At 54.3% G+C, this 19,308-nt stretch overlaps 1 protein-coding gene across 14 annotated transcripts in view; it reads left to right on the plus strand.

Annotated features, from left to right (window-relative positions):
- Window positions 1-18,528, plus strand: part of EPB41L1 (erythrocyte membrane protein band 4.1 like 1) — a 71,120-nt gene extending 52,592 nt beyond the window's left edge. For 5 of the 14 annotated variants that reach the window (XM_074888416.1, XM_074888414.1, XM_074888420.1 and 2 more), the window contains 10 exons: window positions 3,972-6,653; window positions 7,213-7,320; window positions 8,548-8,946; window positions 10,356-10,442; window positions 10,842-10,922; window positions 11,115-11,177; window positions 12,085-12,180; window positions 13,169-13,249; window positions 14,128-14,244; window positions 15,444-18,528. In XM_074888416.1, coding sequence (XP_074744517.1) covers window positions 3,972-6,653; window positions 7,213-7,320; window positions 8,548-8,946; window positions 10,356-10,442; window positions 10,842-10,922; window positions 11,115-11,177; window positions 12,085-12,180; window positions 13,169-13,249; window positions 14,128-14,244; window positions 15,444-15,452 — 3,723 coding nt within the window. In that variant the 3' untranslated portion in view covers window positions 15,453-18,528. The remainder of the gene's footprint in view (window positions 1-3,971; window positions 6,654-7,212; window positions 7,321-8,547; window positions 8,947-10,355; window positions 10,443-10,841; window positions 10,923-11,114; window positions 11,178-12,084; window positions 12,181-13,168; window positions 13,250-14,127; window positions 14,245-15,443) is intronic. The other 9 variants (XM_074888424.1, XM_074888425.1, XM_074888427.1 and 6 more) reach the window with 7 other exon arrangements.
- The last annotated feature ends 780 nt before the right edge of the window (window positions 18,529-19,308 follow it).

Consider the following 19,308-nt stretch of genomic DNA (forward strand, 5'->3'; position numbering starts at 1 on the left):
CTCCCTCAGTGCAGAAGTTGCCAGCGTCAGCAAGGCTGAGCCTGAACCTGGGCTGGCTGGAGCATGTGTCCCCAGGAGGCAGTGTGGGGGTGAGTGAGGGCTTTAGCACAGCCTCAGGTTTCAGCAAGGGTACAGGCGCCTTCAGTGAAGCTTGGGCTCTGCAGCAGCATCTCCTGATCCATGCTGGAACCCTCTATGTGCCAGTATTAACGAGTTGGTGGACAGAAACAGCAGAATTGAGGTGCACACACATCTCTTGATGCGGAGAGTCTTCCCCTCAGCCCTCCACAGACCCTTGGGATGCCAGGGCTGCGCTGGGGTGCAGGTGCCAAGATTTCTCTCCAGGCATTAGTGGCTGAGACTCAGCAGTTGATATGTGGGAACTTGTCCCCCCCTGGCCTCTGGTCACAGTGAGGAATTTGTGGCCCTCAGAGGGTAATGACATGAGGACAGCACATCTGCAGAGCTTGGAGCTCTCATCACGCTCAGCCAGAAAGTCCCTTGGTGCTCATGGGCTTCAGAGCCGCTGAGGTTGGGTTATCGGTCACCCCCAGCTACACGCGTCTCCACCCTCCCCTCCATCCCTCAGTCCTCACTCATGCTGGAGGACCAGAGTGCTGAGCTGGGAGGTGCCAGGAGTCTCTTTGGCTTTGGGTGATAAAGCAACCCAGTCTGTTGTCTCAGATTCACTCATTCTCCCCTCCTTGTTATGAAGGTCATGCTTTCTTCTCTGGTGAGCTGGGTCTCCCCGGGGAGCAAATAAAGATGGCAGGGACATTGAAGGATGCCAAAGGCCCTTGTTGACAGGGGCAGAAGGCTGTCGCTGCTCTATGCTGTCATTTCTTTCCTTTCTACCAGCTTGCTCTCTCTTGTGATGCGTAGGCCACAGGGAAAATGGCTTTCCCAAATGCTCCTGTTCCTCGAGCAGATGTGTTGTCAGGAGGGGAGTGTGAAAGTAAATTATCCCTTGGGAAGTCAAGGTTGCTCTGTGGACAGACCCTTCCCAGCATCATCACTTCTTAGACTTGGCTCCTGCCTTGGCACACACTCTGTCCTGCCAGACTACTGATCTCCAAAGCTCCAGGAGTTCTCTTCTTTCCTGGAGGATACACCCAAGTATCCAAGTATGTGCTCCGAACATCCCTGAATCCTCAAGCTCTGGAGACACAAGGGCTGCCGTTAGCTGTGGAGCTAGAGCTGTGGCTGGAGCTGGCATTGAGCCAGAGTTCAGATCACACCACAGAGCAGTTCCCTTGGAGTGGGCTGTGCTCACCCTGACAAAGTTTGAGGCAAAGGAAGCTTGGAAATAAATCTGAAGCTTTTGGGTTTTCTTTACTGGTTAAGAGGTCCTGCCATGGAAGAACACATTGTTCCAGGCTTCAGAAGACTTGTGTTAAGGCTTTTTGATCTACAACATATATCTCAAGCCTTAACCCAGAGAAGGAGCCTGAAGAATCTCATCGTCTTTGTCCAGGGACAGTCTCTGGTTTGCGGCCAGAGAAGGGGGACGAGAGGGCTTCACTAAAGAGATTTGTGCATGTGTTCACAACCTGTCCATCCTTGCCTTGGCTGCGGAAGGGGCTCAGCAATGAGAAGCCGCTGTACCCTCAGGAAAGTAAGCAGTCTTCTGGTTGAATTGCTCACGAGCATTGTTACTGAATGGGAAGACTGGTGTTAAAGGAATGCTAGAGACCAACCTGGGCTTCCTGGCAGGCTGAATGCAGCTGCCAAGTTAGTGATAATGTTGCTTTCATGGTCAACCCCAACTGTGAAAGGCCTAGGTGCAACCTGGCAGTCACCAACTGCTTCTGTTGCGATTTCCATGGACTAGGAAGAAATAAAACCTTCACTGGAGGCCGGTGTGGAGGAAGGGACCTGGAGAGCAGACGGTGCTTGGGAGTGCAGGGTAAAGGGATATCGGAGAGGTTTGTGCAAGCGATGCTGTGGGGAGTTGGCATGGGACAGGTCTCCTGAAGAGCTGGTTCCTCCAGCACGGGTGTGCAGGGCTGCCTGGCTGTGGCTGGGTGCAGGTGCCCTGGCAGGGGTCTGTCTTCCATCTGTGGAGGAGGGTGCCCTTACTGCCATGTGTGTGGCATGGCTTGCAATGCACATGTGCCATCCCAGCTGTCCCTCCCGGCAGTGCGAGGAGCCTGCAGTCGCCTCTGAGCTCAGGCGGCTCGGCGTTCTTGCAGAGGGCCTGAGGTGGGCTGGACCCGTGCGCAGCCCCCGTTGTGCCTCCCACCCAGGCACTCGTTGGGGGATTTTCAGGGGGTGCCCATGCTCTTGCCAGAGCCCATGGCAGGGGGGAAGGTGTGTGTGCTGCCAGGGCAAGGCCTGGGGCACTGTGCCTAAGGACCTTTGCTTGCTTTGGCACCTGGTGAAGAAGGCAGCAGCCGGGGCCTTTCACCAGTTTCTGATTCCCCTCCTTGTGGAAGCCCTTCCACTAGTAATTGGTTTTCGTCCTTTCTCTCTCTCCTCTAATCTCATCTTCTTTTCCCTTCCCTCTCACTCTGCTTCCATCTGCCCCCCTGATTCCCCTTATTCAATATCAGTTATTAGGTTTCCATTTTGGGTGCAACTGCTCCAAACATTCACCCTGACAGCCCTGCATGGGGCATGGCTCACGTTTTCGTGGATTATTTTTCCTAGTTTGAGCAGGGAGCGGGCAACCAGCCCCCCCCACTCTCTGGGGCCGAAGTGCATCCTGGTGCCACAGCAGGTCAGTCTTGCCCAGCCTGCAGAAGTGTCGCTGGCTCTGCCCGCAGGCTGGTGCCCAGGCAGCCTGTGTCATGGGCAGAGCCAGCCCTGTGCCGACCTCCACAGGACCGTGCCTGCAGCGTTGCCCTTCGCGTGTGTGCTGCCTGCAGTAGGATGGCTGGGGAGGCTGCTGGGCTTCCTCATTAGTGCAAGTGTTTTCCTGCTGCTGTCTTGTCATGAGTTATTTTCTACCTTCTGTTCCAGAAGTGGTTGAATTTTAGCAGTGCTTTGTTCTTGTCACTTGTGGAGTCTTTAGCTGTCTTGCAGGACAAACCTGTGACAGTAGCAGGGACCTAGCATCTCCCCTGTGCAGCAGCGCAGATACACTGTGTGGTATATCACATACCCACCGTGTCCTAGCTGCAGGATGCTCCACAACCTTTGCTTGGATCTTGCTGCACAGAACCCCTAGCTGGCTCAGCTGCCAAGCCCAGGGTCTTCTTTTACACTTCACAGGTAACCTTTTACAGGTTCCATTTTCTGAACCACTTGGTTTCAGCATTGCTAGAAACCTCTGCTAAATAATTGCTGCTGATGAGATTTCCCTGGTGAGCGGGAAAGGAAGGATGGACTTTGGAGTGAATCTGAGCTGCAGCATCTGGTAGGAAGGGGAAAGGGCCTTTCTGATGCCTAAAGGTGGTTTCTTTTCTTGCTCATGCTCCTGGCAGTCTGACATAGTCTTAGGGCACATGGATGAAGCTGAGAGTGAATCTACTCAAAACACAGACTGTTGCCTACAATGAAATCTCGCTCTTTGCTCATGGAAATTGCTAGAGCCAGTGGAAAACAGGAGTCAGACAGGCAGTCCCAGTTGGGTTTAACCAGCTGCGTTCCCCTGCTTCATGAGAGATGCCCCGATGGCTGCTAATGTGTCTGCTGGGAGCATTGCTCCTACTTCTGTACTTCCAACAAAGCTGCAGATACTGCAGGTATGTCAGTGAGCCACCACCCAGAGCAAAAAGTGGTCCCTGGAGAGGATAGAGCATCTCAGTCCCCGTCACGGCATCAGACCCCTTATTTTCAGTCCCTTCTCTCCATCAGCGGGTTGCCAGGCTCTTTGTATAGACCCTGCCTCAACTCTTGCATGAATAATAGTAATAATTTAGTCAGTCCTGTCAGAGGCAGATCAGCTTTCTGTTACTCATGACAGCAATCATCAGCTGTTAGGTAAAGTATGTTTGATGCTAACTCTTCTTGCTCCGATTGCAATGCAGGGCTCGGAGCATTGGGTATTTATAGAGAGAGAAACTCCTAGGCTGGAAGCAGTAGCTCTAAAGAAAGCTCTGGGAGTCAAGAAAGAAGAAACACATGCAAGTTCTTCAGAGGTGAAAATGAGTGCGAGCATATCGAAAGTGGAGATGGCAGTAGGGAAAGCCAAGGAAGTGGCAGGCCAGGAAGAGCCTGCAGATGCAGCCCTGGATACCCGGACGAGAGCAAAAATGATTGCTAGTCCAGAGGATTTTGAGTCTGTTTGGGAGGATGAGATCTATGAGAAGGAAACCAGCGGGGAGCCCAGCCAGGAGGCAGAGCGCCTGCCAGCTGAGAGCGCAGAGGACGAGCCCCAAGAACAGAGCGAGGAAGCAACCACTGGTGAGCCAGGTCTGCCCAAGCCATGTCATCAGCCTGAGGAGAGGCAAAGAGCCAGTAATTTGGGGCCAGAGCCTCCCCAGGGAGAAAGTGAGGTGGTCTCCAAGGAGTGTGCTTCTGCAGCCTCCAGGAAGCCGGAGGCCAGAGTGCCAGCCACAGCCACAGAGCTCGTTAAAATTAAAGTGAAGGCTAGTGATGACAGCTCGGAGACTTCTGCAACCCAGAGGATCATCTACTTAGGAGATCCAGAGGGAGAGGAGAAGGATAGTAAAACACACCTGCTCTCGGAGACGGGTGGATGGCTTGGCTTGGAGGAGACACCAGAATCCACTGTGAATGTGTCCAGGGAGGGATCTGGGCACGCGGCACCTGTGGCAGAAGGGTTCCAACCCCCTTCCTCAGCGAGTCAACAACACAGCGCAGTGTCTGGAAAACCTGCTGAAGCACCAGAGCAGCCTGGGACAGGATGTCCCACCTCAGGGTGGGAGGAAGGGCTGTCCCTACAGCAAGAGAAAACATCTGCTGAGCTTACAGGCTGTGAAGCACCCAAGGGAGATGAAGCCCTACCATGCTCCCGAGAGGTGGGACCAGAGGAGATGGATCTGCAAAGCCCAAAGGGAGGCTTGAAGCCATGTGGCCTGGCAGGGGATGGCCACAAGGCTGAGGAGCACAGAGGGAGCCCAGTACAGAGCCTGGACTTCAGCACAGCAGTGGAGGGGCTCTCGGGAAGGATTGGAGCAGATGGTGACAAGGAGGAAAGTGCCAAAGAGGTTCTTCAGATGGAAGAGATAGAGACCAAGTCACCTCCATCAGCTGTGCCTCAGCAGGGCCACCCTCACACCACTGCGGGGTTGGAAGGGGATAAACCCAGCACTCCTACCCCTACGTCCTTTCCCCAGCAGTCTAGCCCTGCCCCTGCTGAGCCAGCCCCAGGCGCTGAACCTGAGGGCAGAGACCTGTCTCAGGGCACCAGTCCTGTAAGAGGTGTGGGCATACCCAAGGATGTGAACCTCTCCGTGGAGGTGGCACACAAGGAGGCAAGCCCTGTAGTCAGCAAAGGAGCACCTAAGGATGTGAGCCCTGTAGCAGAAGTGACGATACCCAGGGGTGCCAATCCTGAGTCTGAAGAACAACCCCAAGACATGGGCTTTGCTACGTGGAAACTACACCGAGGTGCAAGTCCTGTTGCAGGAGGACCACCCCAAAACACAGATGCTGCAGCAGAGCTGATCCAGGTCAGAGACCCAGCCACAGGGGAGGTGGCCCAGGACATGGACCCTGTCACAGCGATGGCAACCCAGAGGAAAGTCCCTGCCACAGAAGAGCCGCTCCAGGAGGAGAAGCCTATGATAAAAGAGCTCTCCCAGGACATAGGGACCATTTCAGAGAAGCTGACCAGAGATGAAGGCTGTGGGATGGAAGAATTGTCCCGTGAGAAAAGCCTTTGCTTGGAAGAGCTGCCTCCCAAGGCAGAAGAATCAGAAGAACAGACTGAGGCTATAATAAGAGACCTGCCCCAAGAGGGTCCTGTGGCTGGAGGGCTGCTCCACACTGCAGATCCCAAAGCGCAAGAGCCACCCTGGGACTTAGAGTTTAATGTGGGACAAGATCTGCAGGGCAGGAGCCCTACAGTAGGAGAAACCGCCAGGGACAGTGACCTTGCTCTGGGGCAGCCTCTGCAGGACAAGTCTCCTCCCAAAGAAGCTGCTGATGTCCCGCACTCCCACACCCCAGTAGCAGGTTTGTGTCAAGGAAGCAAGACGTACCGGCTCTCTACCTTGATCTATGAAGGTGGGGGAGAGCTGCACGTGAGCAGTGGGACACATCAAATAGAGTCCGGGTTGTTGATGTGTGTGGCTGGGAGGACGGGAGCTGTATCGCAGGAGCATGGAGATGTCACTGTGGCCCCAGGTAGCTGGCAGGACAGCGAGAGCTACAGGAAAACCTCAGTGGCCTCTAAGATTAAGATGTTCGAGCAAAGCGAAGCAGAGAGAAGGGCAGCCCAGGAGGGACAAGAGCGTGTGCCTGAAGCTGAGACATCAGCAAAAGCAAAGGGGAAGATGGGTCTGGCACAGGACATGGTTTTGAACACAGGCCTTGCCTCAGCACCGGCGGTGCCAGTCATTCCGGTGGGACCCGCGTCCAGTGGGGGCTCCTTGGCCCTCGGGCAAGGGGCTGGTTCGGGAGACACCTCCCAGCCTCTCTCTCTGAAGGAAGATGTTTCTGTTGACCTGGAGCACGAAGGAGAAGACAGTGCTGACCTGGCCTCCCCTGACTCTGGCTGCGAACTCACACTGGCAGAAGCCGTGGTAACTCTTCCAATGAACTGTCCGGATGGAAAGTTCATGCGCATGTTGTGTGGCTCTTTATTATCATGTTCAGTGGCTCCTCACACATCCATTGACTGACAGCAGTCGCTTTGCATCCCCTGTCCTTTTATGTATGTGTGTGTGGTCAGGCTTATTTGCTGAATGCAGACCCGCTGGCCAGTTGGTTCATCAGCTTCTGTTTTGTGACCCCCCCGTGACATTTTGGCTCCCTGGAGAATGTCGCTCGCTAAACCCAAGAGCGGGCACCCAAGCTTCATGTCCAGGAGCAAGAAAGGGAGACGGGGGGTGGCTGAAGGAGCTGCGACTCTGTCACGGACGCGCACGCACACCTAGCAGCGGCGTGCCCACGCTTCCAGCTTCACCCTTGCATTTCTTATGTTGATATCCCTTCTTGCTTAGCTCGCCAGCCTCACCCACCCTCCCCTGTCTTCAGCAAGCTGGTGGCTGGATGATGAAATAGCTTTCTTCGCTCTTGTAAGCTCTAGATCAGCGCCTGTAGAGTTCATTTCCTTACAACTAACCATTTTCTCTAATCCAGAGCAAATCTCAGGAACCAAGTGGGGAAGAAAAGGATTTATCTGACCCGTCAATAAAATCCAGCCTGAAAGAAGAGAATTTAAAGACTGCTGTTCCAGTGGTCTTCCAGGTCTCAGTGCTGTTTTACTAACTGCTTCTTACTGTAGTGTGAAAGCTCACATTAACCAGCTGAGGGCTGTGTGCTTCCAGCTCCTCTCCCCATTGCAGAGCTGTTATGTATATATTTATACATACACACACACACGAAAACATGTATGCAGGTGTGTTCCTCTTGAGTTTTTTTGACACCCTGTTTCTCATACCTCTCAACCTCCCAGCAGTGCCAAGGGAAGGTTGTGCTGGCACAGCCTGGCCCATTGCAGGGGCAGCTCTGGCTGCAAACACTTGGACCAGAGTCCAGGAGGTGGGTTTCCTCTGGCATCAGTGGGCTTAGAGCTGTTCCTAAGGGAGAACTGCCTAGAGTGAGTTGTAAAGTTCAGCATGGGTCTAGATTTCCCATGGCTTCATGGCAAAGTGTGGCGAGGACAAATGTACCCTCTGATGGTGGAGTTGAGAGGTATGTCCATGTCTGGTGTAGAGCTAACGGAGGGAGGTCATCCCTTGGCTCTGATCGTGCTGTCAATTACACTGACCAAACACTCAACCAGCTCATCCCTAAGACTCATCCCCGGCTGCGTGAGGCCTCTGGAGGGGAGGTGTTGTGGTGGGGGGGCAGATTCACTCCCCAGCGTGAGCAGCCGCCCTGGCGTGCAGAGCTGGGGGGTGGCTGGTCCTCCTCCCCCCGGGGTGACGCTCCGCAGGGCCCACGCGGATGCTCAGTGGAATTGGCACACTCCTTCGCTTCTCCTTCACCACGCGTGGCTGGTGGGGCCCTTTTCTTTCAAACTCTTCTCTCTTTCTTTCCCTTTGTTTGTTTTTTTTTGAGTGCCCAACCTTACTGACATACAATAGCACTGGCGTCTGAGCTGTTTCTGAATGTCTCTTAACAGACCTGTTGTTTTGCATACATCTGCTTCCACCGGGTGCACTGATGTGCCTCCAAGCTGGCCAAGCTTTTCTGTGTGACTGACCCTTTTGTGACATGATTAATTACCAATAGACTTTTGGCAAAATCAGATTGAATAACACCTCTCCCCCACTCCACCCCTGCAAAGTCGCTGCTGTCAGAAAGGTTTGAGTCTCCATGCTTGAGTTGTGTTTGACTCTACTCTGTGATGTTTGCTGCAGGCTTCTTTCTCCTCCTCCTCCTCCCCTCTCCCCCGTCGGCGCTGCCAGCGCTGCTGCGCCGTGCGGTGCTCACTGTCTCCGTCTCTCTCCGCCATTGTGTCTCATTCAGAGAGCGGGCTTGAGGGAGGGCGCCGAGGAGAAAGCTAAGCCACCTCGGCACAGGGCTCCTGAGAGTGACACCGGCGACGAGGAGCAGGACCAGGAGAAGGACTCGGTCTTTCTGAAGGACAACCACCTGGCCATCGAGCGCAAGTGCTCCAGCATCACAGTCAGCTCAACCTCCAGCCTGGAAGCAGAGGTGGACTTCACAGTTATTGGTGACTTCCATGGCACAGCCTTTGAGGACATCTCCCGGAGCCTGCCTGAGCTGGACAAGGACAAAAGTGAAACAGAAGACGAAGGCCTGGTTTCCTTGCAGCACACTGACAAAGTAGCTCCCGGACTGGAAGAGGATGTCAAAGGCGGGGAGAAGGTCTCCCAGCCCAGCCCAGATGTCTCCCATCTAGAGGTACACAAGGACACCATTCCACCGAGACTGTCTCAGTGCATCATGCCTCCATGTTCCTTGTCCTGGTGCCCAGTATTACCTCGCTGGTGTGCACTCCCATGCTGGTTTGGAAGAGCATGCTAGCTTTCAAACATCCCCAGGTTCCTGTCCGGTGTAGCTGTTTTCCCCCGGCACACGCTGTCGTCTGTGTTGCATGGCTCTGTCGTGTGTTTTGTGCACTGCTAACCAGCAGAAGTCATCGTCATCTCGTAATCCCCCGTGTTTGGCTGCCCACCCTGTCCCTTGCACCACTACAGCATGTCAGCAGCTGGGAAGGGCACGTGTCACTAACCAACAGTTCTGTCCTTGTGTTTTGCATGAAGTCAGTGACCAGTTTGTGTAGTGAAGAGAAATGTGCTGCCAACTAACCTCTCTGGTCGTGCCGGGGCTGGGAGGGATTTACAGAGTAGCTTGTGGGAGCCTCTCCAAAGCTCGTGGAGGGTCACTCCTGTGCTGGGAGTGACTATTAACAGGGCTAAGAAAAATGCATGCGGCATGCGTGTGGAAGTTGAGTGTATGCTACAGGGAGAGGACGGTAGAGCCAGCTCCAGCTCGGACGAAATGTAGCCTTGCCTCTGCGCCAGGCCAGGGCCATCTCCTGCCCGGTCAGCGCTGGGGCAGCCCTCCAGCCCTGGCAGGTAAGTCCCCAACGCTGCCTGGAGCTGCCAGGGTGAGTCCAGACCTGGAGCCAGGATAAAGCTGCAGAATTAGAGGGAGGTTTCTCTGAACCAGCCTGGAAACACTTGTGCCGTGGGCTACAGGGTCACAGGAGGGCTGTGGGCATGGGTGATGAGCTCCACCATGCCCCATGGCCAGCGCTGGGCAGGGGAGGCTGTTGGCTCAGGAATGCTGAGCAGTGGTGAAGCAGCCTCTGTGCAGGAGCACCTGGCAGCTCCAGTTTCCTGTAGCAGGGAAACGCTGAAAACCTGTCTCCATTCCCCTGAAGTTCTGACTCCCTGGGTATAACCACAGCCACCAGGACCTGGTGCAGATCATAAACCTGCTGCAGGGCACAAGTGAAATGTATTTGGTGGGTGTCACCCACCTTTTGAAGACCAGTGTGCCCTAACCGATGGTGTCTATATCCAAAAAATCCCTGAAAACCCCAGGGACAGAGCATCAGGTCTGATTTGGGGTATGTCAGTCACACAGGGCCCTTTGCACAGTGGCCACCTGCCCAGGGCAGCAGCCTGGCCTCTGCTCTTTGCCCAGGTAGGGCTTGGCATGACGGCTCGAAGGATGTCAAACGTGTGTGGCACCTGCTGAGGAGTGGGGCAGAGATGCTCAGCTCATGGGGGCTGCTGCACAAGGAGTACTCAGGGCTGTTGGCATCGTGCCCCAGTGCCTGACTTGCTGTGTTTCCTCTGCAGTCATCAGCACCGAAGACGGATGCTGTGACTGTCGGCCTGGGCCCAGGCATGAAGAAACCTGAAGCAGACGGCTCCGCTCCCCACCAGGTCAGCACCACAGAGGCAGCCCAGGTGACATGGCAGCTCCGTCCTCCTGTGGCCCTGCTCCCTGATGGCTCTGCCAAGCCTCAGTCCAGCAAAACCTGTCCCCAGGCAGCAGCACTGGGAGGGTGGGTTAGGGGGCCTCTGCTCACCCTTATCTTGCTGGAGTCCCCAGAATATCAAACCAAAGCCCACCCAGAGATATTCTGCCATGCTGCTGGGCAGCACTGGCACATGGGGACATCTCCAGAGGGTGATGGCCACCATACATGCTGCACTGCACGTGTCCGTGGCCTCATGGCCCTCCCTGGCTTTCTCTGGCAGCAAGGATGGCCGCACCATCCCTGCAAGTGTCACCCCCTCCCTGGCACCTCCAGGCTCACCGGGTTTCCTTTGCCCTGGCAGGTGGAAGGAGGCACCCCGGGCAGCAGGGACACCACAGCCACTGCTCACGCTGGCACCGCAGAGACGGCACTGGCGACCTCAGTAAGCAGGGCTGGCCCCTTGAGCGGTGGGGGACCTGCCATGCCCTGAGGTGCCTCTGCTCCGGCGAGGGCGACTGGGGCTGGCTGTGCTGGGGGGGAACCCTGCCCCCCCGGGGATGTCTGCGGAGGGTGACCTGCCATGTTTGCCCCCACATTGCATCCAAGCCAACGTGCCCATCTGCTCTTCTTTCAGGACCACAGCACCAAGGCTGGGAAAGGGGCTGTTCCCGCGACAGACCTTCGCTCCCTCTCACCGGTGAGGAGGGGGATGTGGCACCACCAGCCAGGCCAAATGGTGGGGAGGGAGGGAGGGAAGCGGCCCTGCGGGGGCTGGGGGTGGGCTGGGGTTGGTCCCACAGGGCCCCCTTCCATGTTCCCAGCACCCTTGGCTGGTGTATTGGTACTGGGAGAAGGAGAAGGATGCTCAGAAGGTTGGGGAGCAAGATGGCAGGGGACCCCCTACCCATGGCCTTTCTCCTGTGCCAGATATGCACCTTGAGCATCTTCTGGGGGAGAATAATTCCAAAAAAATAGCCCAGTGCCTGGTGAAGGTCACATAGCAGGCTGAGATATCTTTAGCCCTGGGTGTGCTGCCTGGCCACCCAAGGCCACACACAAAGTCTTCTGACTCCCGGTGGAGGTGACGGCCATCAGTAACCCTGCCCAGCAGCAGGCCCTCCTCTGTAAAGTGTTTTTCTACTCTGTTGCCTCGTTTTGATGGAGTCAAGCCTGGCCAAATGCCACGTGCTGCCCCAGGCTCGTCACTCTGTGCAGCAAGGAGCACCAGCACAACCTTCTCAGCCCACGCCGTGCAAAGCGGGATGGACAAAGCTAGAAGCAGCCTGAGAGCTCTGCACTTAGGGTGGCTCTGAGGATGGAGGGGGAAGAGCGAAACGCAGCCATGAAATCATCTCCCTGCTGCAGAGGCCCTGTCCTGTGGCTCTGGGCTTGGGGTAGCTGTGGAAACCTCTCCTTTGCCCCCCCAAAAAACTAGGTCCGGTTGGAAGCACAGCACAGTGTCTTTTTTTTCGCTTGCCACTCGCTTCCCTCCCGTGCTTGGCTGAGTAGGTGCATCCCGGTAGGAAGGTCCCAGCTCTTTGGGAGCCAGCGCTGGGGGCTCCCCTGTGGCAGCCCCACTGATGCTGCTGCTCTCTGTCCTGCAGATCACCAGCGGCTCTGCCGGGAAGGAAGTGCTCACCAGCATATTCAGTGCCACTGCGGAAACCCTCTCCACTTCCACCACTACCCACGTTACCAAGGTAAGAGCAGCTCCAAAGGGGGCAACCTGATGCAAGCCACTGGAATTTGAGGATGGGTGGATTCATATTGTGGTTGGTCCAGCAGAAAATGCCCCTCTCCTCCTTACAAGACAAAAAAGTGTGTGCTGTTCCATGGGGGATGTCGAGCCAGCACAGCGCCCGTGCCCCGCTCTGGGTGCCCCGTGCCCAGGTCAGCCTGTCCCATCCAGCCAGGCATGACCGTGGTGGGCCACAGGCAGGGACAGCCAGACATCGGGTGTTCATCACCTGCATACCACCTGCGGGGACTGGGAGCATGTTGTGCCCACCTCTACTCGTTGGTAGACTGGGAGTGCAGGGAGTCGCTGGGGTGACAAGGTGAGCAGCACGCAGTGTCGCTGACCTCCTGAAGCCAACTGCAGGGGTGGGAGGGACTCTGAATTAGGCTGCCAGCGGCGTGCGTGCGAGTCCCTGCCTGTGCAACAGGGGTGAGTGTTTCCAGATGCACCTAGAATCAGACCCCAGGTCCCCCTGACCCAAGAAGCCGACAGCAACAGTGCTGGGGCATCTGGCCTTGTGTCAGCTATGGGGGCCGTGTTAGCATGGGGTGCTTTGGGTTTATTAGAGCTGGAGTGGTGCAGGCGAGGGGGAGCGATGGCAGGAACTGAAGGAGATGAGGCTGCATCAGAGGACCTCGCCCATGGCCATTTCATTCCCAAATTAAGCGCACATAAATGAAAGCAGAAGCTCAGTGAGGGACCTGAGCAGGAAGGAGGGGTGCTCAGTACCTGCCACCTGGGCCTTTTCCTTTCCTCCCCACCTGTGGCCAGCTGTGTCTTGCCAGTTCTCACCATTCAGCAAGTCAAGTGTAGTGGGAGATATGCTAAATTACGGGGGGACTTCCTAAGGCGATGCTGGCGTAGTCCTTCCTCCCATGGGCAGAGCTACACCTACCAGGAGCTGGCTTCTCGGAGAGCTGTGGGTGAGTGCTTTCCTTCTTGTTGTGCAGACTGTGAAAGGAGGGTTTTCCGAGACCCGAATAGAGAAGCGCATCATCATCACAGGAGATGAAGACGTGGACCAGGACCAGGTAGGAGCAGGATGCCGTGGCTTTGCCCAGCTCTGGCTGCCCCCAGCTGCAGCACCACATGCTTCTGGTTCTGGCTCGTGCCTGTTTAGCCCTTCTCTCCAAAAACTGACCCCTGATGCCCCAAACAGCAGCTCTGTCTGGCAGTGCAGGTCCCCACGGGGTGCAGTGGCACCCATGTGAAGCCCCAGCCCAGCTCCCATCAGCGCCAGCTGCAGCAAAGAAGCAGTGGTAAAGGTTACATCCCAGCACAGAGCCCAGTGATGGGATCACCTTTTTATTTTCTTAAAATACATTTCCAGTTGCTCTTTCTCTGTGAAAATACTCCAAAGTGATCCGGGTTATTCCTCTCTTTCCAGCACAGTCTCATTACAGGTTGACTTACTCCAAGTGATGGTAGAGGCATCTGCCTCTGTGATAGAGGAACAAAAAGTGACAAACTTTTATGATGAAATAAAAGGGATTGACACAAATATCTAGGGCCACAGGGTCATTTTCCTGTGGCTTAACCCTTTGGGATTTTTTGCTTAAGAAGAAAAAGAGCTAAAGTATTTAAAATGCTCTAAAATCATTCTTAGACTTTTTTAGAATTATAATAAATATAATTAGATTATTACTGTAGACTTTTCTAGGGTTTTCCTGCAGAGAGAATTGCTGCTGTTCCTTTGCTTGGGTTTCATTAGGGAGCCTGGTACATAGAGCATATCTACAGAAAAAACCAGCAAGAGAGAGGCAGTGCATGAGGCTTCCCAATGGTGTGCGAATCCCTGATCAGTGGTGGGCTCCAGCTGCTTTCTGTCCACCTGCTCTGTCTGGCTGAGAGCAGCGTACCAGATTTCAGGGAATTGACAAAAAAATGCTTTCATCCTTCTGGTTTCTAGGCACTGGCTTTAGCAATCAAAGAGGCAAAACTACAACATCCCGACATGCTGGTAACCAAAGCTGTGGTATACAGAGAAACAGAACCTTCTCCAGAGGAAAGGGACAAGAAACCTCAGGTAGGTGGAGAAGTTACCAGGTAAGATTTATACCTGCTGCGTAGGGGTGCATGTAACTGGGCAAGTGTCTCTGATCCCCACCAGCTGCAGGTGCTGGTAGGTGTTTCTGCTCCTCAGCACTAAGAGTGGCAGCTCCTGGCCAGCCGTCCCCGTGTGATGGTGGCTCTGGGCATGGCCACCTGGTTGTGGTTAGAAAGCCGGTGCCATGCTACCAGAAGCAGTTCTGCAGGTGTCACCTTGCTCAGCAGAGGGGTCAGAGTCATTTGCATGTAAAGAACAAAGGACCTGGTGATACCAGTTTTGTGGATGGGCTGAGAAACTTGGCTACAGGTTCTGTAAAGCCAGTCCAAAGTATCAGACCAGTGTTTGTAAAAAAAGAGGTTTCTTTAGGCCCATTCAGATCCCCAGGTTGTCCTTTCATACACAGGCAGGTGCAGGCAGCAGCACACAAGGTCTGCACCTCCCCGCAGATGCCCCAAAGCAGTCGCAGCTCCAGACATTTTTCTTCAGGGCAAAAGCTGGCTTGAGGACTCACTCCTGCCCCACTCTTACCCGCCTGCTCTGCTCCCATTGCTCCCCATCAGCCGGGCTGCTGCAGCCCTTTGGTGGTGGCACAGCCCAACAGACCTTCGTGTCAGAGCAGCTGAGGGGTGGAGGAGCATGGTGGAAAGGAGAGGGGGAGCTTCTGAAAGCAGCTTCACTGCTGAAAAATGTATGAGCAGCTCTGTCACCAGCCAGGCTGCAGGTGCATTTTGAGAGGCCTCTTTGGAAATATGATTTTGTGTTTCTTTATCATATGAAGGTTTTGATTGGCAGCTTTTAAGCTTGGAAAAGCGACCAGCTCCATTGCAGCTTGGAAGGTCAGAAGAGGCTCTTGCATCTGCCTAATCTTACTTCCTATCATACAGTACAAACAAGCAAGCCCAGACACTTCAGCATCACTGCAGGGAGCCACCCAGTTTTAATTGAATGGCTTAAAATAAGGGAGCAGTGACTCATCCTTATCTCCCCCATACACCAACACCAGCCCAGTGAATTAAGAGTTCCTGTTAATTGCCAGAGGTCCCAGTAATTAAGTGCAAACTGTGGCCCCAAGCGTTTGCAAATTTACTGTCCAGTGGTCTCATACAAAGAGGAGCCCTTTTATAGCCAAAGAAATCAGCACCCCATGACTGGTCATTTCCATCTGCCTTGTACAGGAATCTTGACCAACATGTTCATGGAAGTTGGCATCTGTATTCAAACCTGGAGAACAGCGGGAGAAGGAGCCTTCATGCTGGATTTGTCAGCAAGACATAGACATCCTGGCTGAAATGTTCGTGGCGAGAGACAAAAATTTTTAAAAAGGAATAGCAAATATATTATATATATATATACATACATACATATATATATATATATATAAAAACAGGAAACAAAAATGCATCCTTGCACTGCTGCTATATGCTGGAAATGAATAGCAAACACCACCACCAACAAACAAAGCCAACCCTCCGCAGATAAATTGAAGAATTTACAGGATTGGTGATAAGATTAAAAAAAATCATAATAATAACAATAATATTCTTAACAACACAATAAGCCACCATCTTGCATGTTACATTAAAGGATACACAATCATGAGTTCATTTGTTGCACACTGAATGGAAAGGAAAACTGCTTTGCAACAAAGCAAGAAATAAGCAAACTGAAATAAAAAACCACAAGCAGAAGCAAAACCATTCCCCACCTCTGGAAAGAAGAGAGAAAACCATTGAATTTATTACCTTAGAGTTATTTTCCGATTCTCAAGTGTCGTTTCGCCCTTCTCCTCATTCCATGCTGGTTCTTTTGCATCTTTTGGGGTTCTGTTAACTCTTCCCCTTCCCTTCCTTATCTTCTCTGTGCACTTGTCCAACCTCTTGTTCTCTGAAGGTATTTAAGAATGGATTTCATTTCAAACAAAACAAATGATATGTATATGGTTTCTCATTTATAAAAAAGCAGCCTGTAGGGTTTCATATGGATGTGCATTTAAGTTATGTATATTATTATATATAACAAGGGGGGAGGGAGGGAACAATACTGAAATAATTCAACAGTGCTGGTAAATATAATGACGACATTTTTAAATTATTAACTATTTGATTGACTGTGGTTGGTGTACTTTGAGACTCTTAGATCACACGTGGGACTCTCAGTCCTGCAAGAAGAGAACGGGGAAGGTTTCAGCCGCTGCTGTTTTGGGGGGGAAGGGGAGAGGGTGAGAGATGGGAGATGTCCCACCGGCTGATCTGCAGTGTATGGTGGTTGGATTTGGAGGGTCAGTGGTGACTTGGAGGGGCAGGGAGGGAGGTTGAGGCTGCGGCTCTGGCAGCTGTAGGCAGGATCATCTCCCCGGCCCCCACCCAGAGCCATGGGAGTCAGCTGGGAGCAAGGTGGCAGCCGCAGGCCGCATTCATCACTCCTCTCCAGCCCACTGAGCCATGCCGGCGGGTGGGGTGGTTTTGCTTTGTTTCTGGATCCCAGTAATGAAGTTACTTGAGTTTTGTAGTAGGGTCGAAGGCAGAGGGGTTGTTTCTGCCCTGCCTCCCCCGCTGCCCAGGGTGTGATGGCAGGGGCTGCCCGAGGCGTTGCGGGCTGGTGGCAGCAATGGTGGGGCAATGGCAGCCCCTGCCTAGGGATGGGCACTGGAGAGACAGTGCTGTTTCCATCAGTGCAGAGCGTCCCCAGCATCCCAGGCTGGGCGAGAGAGCCCTCTGCATAAGAAGGCGCGTGTTGAGGAGATGTCAGTGGAGCTGCCTTCCCCCAACTCATCCCAGCTCAGCCTTTAGCCACAGGCTTCCTCTACGGCTGCCTTTGGAAGAGGATCATGGGCCAAGCCCAGGGCCTCGTACACTGTGAACCAGGCGGTTAGGGTAGACTTGGAACCAAAATCAGAAAGGAAAGGAAATAAACGGGTTTCCTTCTTGGAATCGTCTCTAGCTCCTGTGGAAACAGAAGGGCCCACGATTCTGCACCATTTTGCCTTTAGTCTCCCACCCCTCACACAGACTGTGCCCAGAAATAGGTGCGTTTTGCCAGGTCCTGCAACGTCTCGGAGGATGACAGCGAGCAGGAGAGCCTGCACCGTGAGGATGTTGTGGGCAGACCCCGCTCACCGCCTTTGCTGTCCTAGGAGAGAGCCTGCTCCCTGGCAGCCGCGATTTCACCAGTTGCTTGCTGGTATGTCCCCGTGGAGTCTGTTCTCCAGGCAGAGAGGTTTCTCCTGCAAGCGTGAAAGGTGTGAGCACAGGCTGCTTGGGAAGCGGGCAGAGCTGCTGTCTGGCACCAGTGCTGCCAGGTCGTGAGGGTCTCCCCAGCTTCCATCTGAGCACCTTCAGCTACCTTTAGAGACCAGACCCCCAGCCAAAAAAAAGTTAAGGCAGTTGCAAAGAGGCTACTTTTCTCTCTTTTCTTTTTTCAATACACCCGAACCAGCTGTAATCAGCAGTGGCACTTTCAGATAGAGAGGCGGGGTGGTGGAGGACTCGCGGTCTGCACACAGTGCTCATGTTCATCAGCACACTGGGTGTTTCATAGTCGGAGGAGCTCACCTGGCTTTGGCACCTTGACAACCCACCAGAGGCTACTGTGAAACTAGATACTTGCTTTTGAGATTGTGTACAGTTCCAAAAGCGGTTACTGTTAAAATTAGTGGCCTTACGGAGTTAGACTTGATGTGCGCTTGGACTGAAAGGAGTTATGTTTGGAGTGAGCAGATCCAGTCCCTGGCTTCCGCAGCGTGTTTAATGGGTGGCAGTGTTTAAAAACTTTGAATAAAAAAAGAAAAGAAGGAAAGAAAAAAGCTCACTGCTTGTTCGCCTGGTGAGGTGTGGGTTTCTGCTGCTCAGCAACAACTGAGGCCCCCGCGGGCTCAGCTCCCCCAGCCTGCCCATCACCTTGCTGTTTCAGATAGCTGATCACTGCTTGTTTTCTTCCAGGGGCCTCTCTGTTGAAAGGGGTGGGAGACACGAGTGCCTGTTTTTACCCGATGCCACAAATTCATTCCAAACCTGGCCTGCAAATGCATGAGTAATAATAACAGCAACAATAATAACAATAATATTTATTTTTATTTGAGAAGCACCTTACCAACCAACTGCAACGCTCTGTTGTTCCTTCACTAATTCTCCTTTTCTCTTCCCTTGTTCTCCCTCTCCCCCCTTCGGTCATACTCCTTTTCAGTGCTCGGTGGTGTATGCGTGTGTGCTCACTGTTCTTGTATTCAATAAAAGTGAAATAAATGTGTTTGATGCTAAATCAGCTTGGGGCCTCAGTGGACTCTTTCCTACTACGAGGATGGAGAAGTGAAGGGGGGACCTTGCAACTGGGGTCTCTGCACATGCAAACACTGGACTCTGCTCTGTCTAAAGATGCCTCCGGGTTGGGTGTTGGGGCTGGTGGAGCTGGGGGCGGCTTCATGCGGCGGCTGCCAACCCTCGTACACACGCGTGGGGCAGCGAAGGTGGTTGTGAGGGTGCGAGAGGAGGTGGCGCCTGTCCCTGAGGAGCCAGACTCCGGCTGTCCTGGGGGGGGGAGGACGTGGTGCTATGAGGGCATCTGCCCCACAGATCTGTCTTGCTGTGAGGGTCTCTGTGTGTCTGCCCCGCTTGCGGGGGTCTCGGGCCATCTGTCCCACAGCAGGGCTCTTGTCCGTCCGTCCCGCTGCAGGGCTCTTGTCCGTCTGTCCCGCTGCAGGGCTCTCAGTCCCCGGCTGGACGGACGGGGGGCCCAGGGGAACGGCCGCCAGCTGGGGGGTCTGCGGGAGTCAGCCCGTCTTTCGGGGACCTCGGGCCGGAGTGGAGCAGCCGCCAGCCGTGGAGGGTCCCGGGAGGGCCGCGGGGAACACCTGCCGGGTTTGGGCTCTGGGGAGCCAGCGGGGATCAGCGGGAGGGTGTCAGGGGACCCCCGCCCGCCGGGGGCCGTGGGCACGGCGGGGCTCGGGGCACCCACCCCTGGCCCGGGGCGCGGCCGGACAGTGCGGGCGGCTCCCCCCGCCGGCCGCGCCCGGAACGGCCGTGCCCGGAACGGCCGTGCCAGGAA

Source organism: Strix uralensis, chromosome 18 (genome assembly GCF_047716275.1).
Source record: "Strix uralensis isolate ZFMK-TIS-50842 chromosome 18, bStrUra1, whole genome shotgun sequence".
NCBI classification, from domain to species: Eukaryota; Metazoa; Chordata; class Aves; order Strigiformes; family Strigidae; genus Strix; species Strix uralensis.